This window comes from Salvelinus alpinus, chromosome 12 (assembly GCF_045679555.1).
Source record: "Salvelinus alpinus chromosome 12, SLU_Salpinus.1, whole genome shotgun sequence".
Taxonomy (NCBI): Eukaryota; Metazoa; Chordata; class Actinopteri; order Salmoniformes; family Salmonidae; genus Salvelinus; species Salvelinus alpinus.
Window position 1 is genome coordinate 2,853,327 of NC_092097.1, and position 8,209 is coordinate 2,861,535.

An 8,209-nucleotide genomic window follows, 5' to 3' on the forward strand; every position below is an offset into this window, starting at 1 on the left:
CTGATAGTTGTGATACATGACTGAATTGTGAATAATGATGAGTGACAAAGCTACAGACGGACAAATATCATAGGCTACCCCCAAGACATGCTAACCTTACAATATATTTTTTGGAGGGGTATGATAATTATGCCTCTGTAACTTTATCAATCATAATTATTCATGATTTATTTATTTTTTAAATGGGGGAAAAAACAATGAGTGGGGTGTCTCGCTTCCTCATCTGTCTGGTCCCGTATCTCAGTCCCTTTTCAGGTAGCAGGGCGCATCATTTAATTCACGAGTGTAGACCCAATGGCAATTGCCGAATGTCATTACACTTTTTGCTGTTTTGTAACAGATGTTTATTTATTTCCATTCATCAAATGGCACGAGTTAAATTATTTTGGAGTGGACGAACATGCACATTTACTATTATGCCCATAAACAAATGTAAGCCTACATAGTAGGTCCGTGGAAAAATAGAGAAGAAAAAATATATGTCATGGTATAATTTGCACTCTTGAGTTTCCTACTTGGAATTCCTAGTTGGATGACCATTCAAAATATTTTTCCCATTCGGCGCTTGTTTTTTCCAATTCCCAGTTGTCTTGACAGCGCTGAGGTCGGAGATTTCAGAGTTCCCAGTTGTCTTGAACGCGGCATCAACGGAATCAGCGTTTCCACTAGTTACCATAACACCAAGTCAAAATTGGCTATACAGTAATCCCTCGTTTATCGCGGGGGTTACGTTCCGAAAATGACCCGCGATAAGTGAAATCCGCGAAATAGAAAACTTTTTTTTTTGTACAATTAGCAACTATTACATGTATACAAATACAGTGACTCACGTGTAGGCCGTTTCGTCGACATTATGGGTTTAGGAGATGTTCGAAATTACAAGATAATTTGGCCAATTTAATGTAAATTTGCCAAGCTGTTTTATGTACGTACACATAACTGCACGAGACGACAAAATGATAGCACAATTCGTAGCATGTTTTGATACAAGAAGCGGGAGTGAGTTTTTAGCGAATCAGAATGCAGAGCACAATGCACCAAAAAAAAAAAAAAAATGCATTATGAAAATCCGCGAAATAGCGAATCCGCGATAAGTGAACCGCGAAGTGGCGAGGGATCACTGTATCGTAAAAATACGTACATTTACTTTTTGGTCTTAATTTAAGGTTAGGTTTAAAATCACATGTTAAGAAGATAAATTGTAGAAATAGGCGGGGTTTATGACTTTATGCCGGTATGTAACTAGTGACATCCCAGAATCTGCTCAGTCGGAATCAACGCGCTGTCTGACGTAATTGTGGCTGGCTTCACATAGGTTGGTGTTCGCTGTCTTTCGAGGCAGGAAAAGGCAGGAAGATGGCGGCGCTACGAGTGGTCGTGCTATCGGGAACTGGAAGAGCCCTACTATGCACGCCGAAAACGATCAAGGCCCCTCGGGTATGATATGTTTATCCTCTCAATGCTGTATTGGGATTATGTTCACTTCTGCCTGCTTTTTTGTAGGAAAGAGAACACTTTCAAAGCCACCCTGACCGCTAGCCGGGTAACGTTAGCTAGCTAGTACTGTAGCTAACAGGCAAGGTCACTCGTGCAATGCTAACGTTAACGTGAGCTAGCTTGCTACATTCTTAAGGCACTACCCAGTATGTTATCCTTGCTATTTTGAAGCGATGGCTTATTGAACATCGTATTGTGTGTTTGTTAGCCTTGGAACATACATCGTCGCCAGTTGATGGGGGATAATGCCATGTCAGGTTCCGTTAGCAGTCTAGTTAGCTAAATGTCTGCTTTTCTTTCCCTGTTTCATCATCAGTTTGATTACAACAGTAACGTTAGCTACGTAACAAGCTTGCTGGAAAGCAAAACCCAGGTAACATTAGCCAGCTATCCAGCAATGTGATTGTATCAGGCTAACGTTAGTTTACAGAGCCAGAGGTGTAGTTTGAATTGACATGGCTAGCTAGACGTAACTTGGCTAGCTAGATTTTATTTATAAAAACGATTGATTTGAGACTGACTAGATACACTACTATCTATAGGTGAGTCTCTAAACTGGGAAACGTCTTCCTAACTACATGACAACACTTGTTAATGTGTGGTTATCATTAACGTTAGCCTTATGAAGGGTATTTGTTGCCAACCAGTATATGACATCGATATCGCTCTGACTTCATGCATCTGTTCATCAATCACTGCTATCTAGCTAGTTATGCGTAAATGTTGCTACTTGTGATGCTAGAAGTCTCACTCCTTTGGTATCTGTTGTGAGACCCAGGGTATAAGGGAGGTTTCATAACCACTTGGCTGTATGCCTTTGACTTGACATTCGATGCATATTCAGTGATATCATCATGAACCAACAAAGATTGACCACAATATTAAAGTAATTTTGGTCACATCGAAAGTTATTGTGAAGAATACCTCACATGGATGCTTTGGATGACAAATTGTGCAACCCCGGTGTGTAGGTAGCTAGCTACATTCGTCATCTTATGTCAACTCTCTTCCTCGACAGGTCAACATGTCGTTTGCCAGTCTACCCAGGTCAAAGAAGGTGGCCCTGACAGCGTTTGGTGTGTTGACAACCAGTGGGGCCGGGCTTGCTCTGATGCTACAGCAGTCTGTTAAGGCCTCAGACCTGGAGCTCCACCCCCCCAACTACCCCTGGACCCACAACGGCATGTTGTCAGCCCTTGACCACGGCAGGTACAAGCTAACTCATAACCAAGAAGGACACACAATTACATTCTACCATATCTTGTATAATTGCATGTAACATCATACAGTAATGTTATCACCCAGGCTTTTTCCGGTGCTTGCAATGAAACATTTAATTTGAGACTGTTTCTGTTCATTTTAGGGAAATATAATTTTTCTTAGGACTTCTTCTGTAATACTTGACACCCAGTGTCATAACACGTTATGACTGTCATAACCATTCATAACAGCTGGCGTAAGTTGTCATAACCTTTCATAATATGGTCATAACACTGTCATGAACCATATATTTACACCTGTTGTGACATTGCTTTATTTTATGGCTGGTTATGACACCTACTAAAGAGTGTCAAAACCCAGTTATTTTTTTCTGCCAAGAAGTTTCCTTTCGTTTGAAAGTTTGTTCCTTAAATCCTTTGTTGTAATGAATTCTTTCATGTTTTTTTTCATAATATTTTAAGTAACTTATAGAAAATAAACTGTGACGCTGTCAAGAAGCATTATGACCATCTGTGTCACTTTACTTGGACTAAGAAAATACACTTTATGACACTGTCAAGAAGCATTATGACCTTCATAATCATATAAGCCACATAGGCCTATCACGTACATGCCCTTATGTCAGTCGTCAGTCAAATAGAGGGTGTCTTGTCCTGCTCCTGGAATCCTCCTTCATCAGCAACAGAGCATTGTGTTGGTACATGTCTGACGTCGATGTGTGCTCAATTACGATGATAGTTTAATATGGTCAATTACAAAAACAATATATATATATATATACTGTTGACTTGTAGGCTATGGTGTAATGGAATGTTTTACCTTGTGTGGTAAGTTCTGTGGGTTTTTACACTCCTATGTTGGTCTCATAACCGGCCATAAAATAACGCAATATATGTCACAACTGGTATAAATATGTGTTGACAGTGTTAGGACCATATTATAACAGGTTATGACAAGTTGTCAGCTGTTATGACATGGTAATGACCGTGTCATAACATGTTATGACCCTGGGTGTCAAGTAGTGTTACAGAATGTTGTTGTTACATACTAGATCATATTTGCCTGACAAGGAGGACTGGACGAGATGGATAGTAACTGTTTTCTTTATATTGCAGCATCCGTCGTGGATATCAGGTGTACAAGCAAGTGTGTTCAGCGTGTCACAGCATGGAGTACCTGGCCTTCCGTAACTTGGTTGGAGTGTCACACACAGAGGCTGAAGTTAAGGTTTTGGCTGAGGAGGTAAGGCTGTGTCCTTGTCCATTAGATTAAACTAGGTCATGACCTTATAGATGAGTGCATCAGTTGCTCTGGCTAGAACTTGCACTTAGGCACAGTTCCAGGATCAGTTTTCCCCTGTCCTAACATTAACCATTATGAGCGGGAATGTAAACCTATCAGTTTCTAGGGACATCTTGGTCCTTCTCCAAGTCACTGACCACCGTCTGTGCTTTCCGCTCAGATTGAGGTGGTGGATGGCCCTGATGAGTCGGGAGAGATGTTTACCCGTCCAGGAAAGCTCTCCGACTACTTCCCCAAGCCATACCCCAACCCAGAGGCTGCCCGTGCGGCCAACGGCGGAGCCTTGCCACCAGATCTCAGCTACATCGTCAGTGCCAGGTACTTTGTTGCTAACGCCAGAGTATCTGGTGATGGGTCATATCGACAGTAAACGAAACGTTAGCTTTAAGGTACAATATATTGTAACCTTTTCTTACCCAAAATACGCTTTTACTGTCTATGGAGCAGGATAATATACTTTCGTAAATCCACAGCAAGACACTCCACTCCTATTAATCATACAATGATATCGTACCTGAGCTTGCCTTGCAAGTGCCTTGTCCTAAGTAGTTTTTCTCCATTGCTCCAGACATGGAGGTGAAGACTATGTGTTCTCCCTGCTGACGGGTTACTGTGAGCCCCCTGCTGGAGTGGAGGTGAGAGAGGGCCTCTACTACAACCCCTACTTCCCAGGCCAGGCCATCGGCATGGCTCCCCCTATCTACAATGAGGTCCTGGAATTCGAGGACGGTCAGTAGGATTCCCACTTCTTGAGATCACTAACTTGAAATAATATAATGGATAAATCAATTCATAAAGACATTTTTATACGTCGTGCTCCTAGGACTCCATTTTAACCGTTAACATGACAGGCTGAATGTCTAGGTTCTGGTGTCTGTATAGAGTTAGACTAATGATTTGATATTGGATATAGTATCGTGAAAGTGGCATTTTCCATATTGGTCATTTAGCAGACACTCTCAACAAGAGCAACTTACAGTCAGTGCATTCAACTAAGGTCGATAAGACAACCACATATCACAATCATTGCAAGTAAAACCTTCCATTCTCATGTGACAGGAACCCCAGCCACCATGAGCCAGGTGGCCAAGGACGTGTGCACCTTCCTCCGGTGGGCAGCCGAGCCTGAGCACGACCAGCGCAAACGCATGGGCCTGAAGGTAAGCTGGGAGGGGGCGCCGCTCTCTGGCGTAATAGAACTAGCATCAGAAATGTATTCTCAACCTGGGGTGTATTCATTAGTGCAAACCGTAGCAGAACGTTTTGCAATGAAAACGAGTTCATTTTCAAATTCAGGTAGTCCCTCTTTATTTCGGTCCATTTACTTCCGTTTGGTTTTTAGTAAATACACCTCTGATTTGAGACGTTTATGACCAAATCACTTAGCACTCTTGAGAAGTGGTAGATCTATGTGGGGCATTGCTTGCTGTCAAGCAATCCAAAGAGGCTATTTGCCTTAGTAGTGCTTCCTTTATTTAATTTTTTTATATAGTGGTCACCAGAAGCAAGCGGCTTTTTAAAACATGACAAATGTAAGCCTATGCAACATTAACCTAACAAAAACAGTTATGTAGGAATGAGGTTTGTGCAGTAGGTCTATTACATTACATTATCACAGCATATTGGCTGTAGGGTGGCCCCTCCCCCGAAGCGACTCTTACACCAGTCGTCGAACTCATTCCACGCAGGGCCGAGGGTCTTCGGGTTTTCATTCCTCCCTTGTACTTCATTGACGAATCAAGGTCACTAATTGGTCAATCACTCCCCTCAACTGGTTGTACAGGTCTTCATTGAAAGGAAATACAACACATCTGCCGACACTACACCCTACATGGAATGAGTTTGACACGACTGCTTTACACTGTATGCCCAGAATTTCCTTTGTGCTGTCTTAGGAATGCTGCTTTATCTCACCAACCCCCTCTTGTCATACCTCTGGGTAGTAGAGGTTCTGTTGTCTTTACATCCTCTAAGTCTGATATCTGATTGGAAGTTGACTTTTACAGTATCCTATTGGTCAACAATTCAGATTTTGAATCCAAACAACTTGGATGCTTATAAACAGGTCTTAGATTCATTGTCTTCCTTTTTCTTTGTTCCTGACCTGCGCTGGAGAGATACTCTTGCTTTCTCAAACCCAGGGACTCTTGAGGCATGCCTTGTAAATACTTTAACTTAATGGTTTTACTATAATATCAAATGGAGTAAGGCATGTCAAATGTAGATTGTTAAATATTATTTATGCCTGGCCTGCCAATATTGTTCTTCTCAGACCATATTATATTTCAAAACTCAAGCTTTGATGACAAAATAGATCAGTTGCTATATCACTTGCGAGGCACAGCTGAGCATAGATAATTAGCTTTTTTATTTTACTGGACAGATGGTACACTTGCATCTGATGGTCCGTCTCAGCCGAGAGAGGAAGGGAGAGCGCAGCAGAGGGTCCTTGCTCTCTCCTTTCCTCATGTGAGACTGGCCAGAGAGAGGGGACACCTTCCATCTGATGGTGAAACTCGAGTCGCACCGCATTTATTTTAGCTTCATGCACAAATTCATGTTATTCCTGTATTCAAATGGACACGACTCACTGCAAATAATTAATTGCAGAAAGAGTAGAAGTAGGGAGAAGTGTGTTTTTATGTTTAGAAAAAGTGCTGAATAAACATGAACTCATAAAAACAGCAGCTCTTTGCTTTATTCTTTCTGGTCATGGTTTTTAAAGTTACTAAATCTCACGTAGGCTAGTATCAAACTTTGCTCTTGGGACGTGGAAGCTGTAGGCACAGTGATTTGAGCTGTCCAATTGCCCAGCGAAGTAGGCACACATGATTTAGCCACAGCTCTCCTGGTCTGCCAGGCAGGTGGAGTTTGTCCCTTCCGACAAATAAAATGGGAACATTTAATGGAACATACCTGGTGCGTAGGGCTTCTGAATCAAGTGCAGCTACCGCCAACAGCGCAAGACGAGAAAATAAAGAAAATAAACTAAATAGGAGTGGAAGCCTTTATCATTGTTTTTTTTACAGAAATGTTTGGTGATTGACTAAGAATGCCTTTAAGATCATGGGTTGGTGACCACTGTTTTAAGACATGACAAGTAGTGCTTTCATATATTCATTGCATTTAATTTCATATGTATCTAACATCATTTAAAAAGACTTGAGGGATCCAATTCACTCAAACTCTTTCTTCCCCCAGCTGCTCATGGGTTCTGCCATCTTGGTCCCTCTGGTCTATTACATGAAGAGGCACAGGTGGTCTGTGCTGAAGAGCAGGAAGATTGCTTACAGGCCCCCCAAGTAAAGACCTGGACAGCTGCATTCTGCCTGCACATGTGGCTGCTCGGCTCGAACTCTGACCCCTCTGATTTGCAATTGTCCATCTTTTAAAAAAACACATGCATTTAAGATACGGTTGCCCTTATTCACTTGATGGGGGTCTTCTCAAAACAAGTTATTCTCTGCCAACAGGGAAGGATGTAAACACAACCTCTAAACTTGTTTTGTACTGTAATCGAACGAAACGTGTCCAGGTTGTGGTCTAGTGTTTCCCAACTCCAGTAACTCCAACGGCACACATTTTTTTTGGGGGGGGGACACTTGTATAGGGGTTAACCAGTTCTTTTGAGGGGATTCTCAACCGGAGTCATTGTATGTTCCTGCAACCTTCTTGTGCTGTTGTGAATATGTCACGTTATAGGTTCTCTACACTTTGGTGTGTAAATATTTAATAAACACTGGTGTACCGAATAAACCATGTTTTAATCCGATACTACCTGTGACAATGTTATTCTGCAATGCACCTACGCCACGCTTTCTTCTCTGTGGTTCATACACTTTCTACACAACTTACATAATATACATGTAGGTGCTGCTTTAGTTTTTGAGATAATAAATCTCTGTCGAGGGAGAAGCTGGTTTTTACATGGTGTGTATTTCTTCTGAACACATTTCCGTTTGGCAGTGTCAATTCTTGCATTTAAAAAATGAATTTTGTTCGCTAGCGGGACAGGCAAACGCCAGAGTACTAAATTGTAAACCAATCAAAACTTGTACAATCACTGACGATCACTATTTTATTAAACTAGGCAAGGCAGTTAAGAACAAATTCTTATTTACAATGAAGGACAAACCCGGACGACGCTGGGCCAATTGTGCGCCGCTCTATGGGACTCCCAATCACAGCC

At 41.8% G+C, this 8,209-nt stretch overlaps 1 protein-coding gene across 1 annotated transcript; it reads left to right on the forward strand.

Annotated features, from left to right (window-relative positions):
- The first annotated feature begins 1,241 nt into the window (after window positions 1-1,241).
- On the forward strand, window positions 1,242-7,792 carry LOC139535361 (cytochrome c1, heme protein, mitochondrial-like). The gene is made up of 7 exons (XM_071334701.1): window positions 1,242-1,437; window positions 2,516-2,706; window positions 3,834-3,960; window positions 4,181-4,338; window positions 4,589-4,749; window positions 5,080-5,180; window positions 7,222-7,792. Exons 1-7 carry the CDS (start codon window positions 1,357-1,359, stop codon window positions 7,324-7,326), a joined length of 924 nt encoding a protein of 307 aa, XP_071190802.1. The 5' UTR covers window positions 1,242-1,356; the 3' UTR covers window positions 7,327-7,792.
- Window positions 7,793-8,209: the final 417 nt, after the last annotated feature.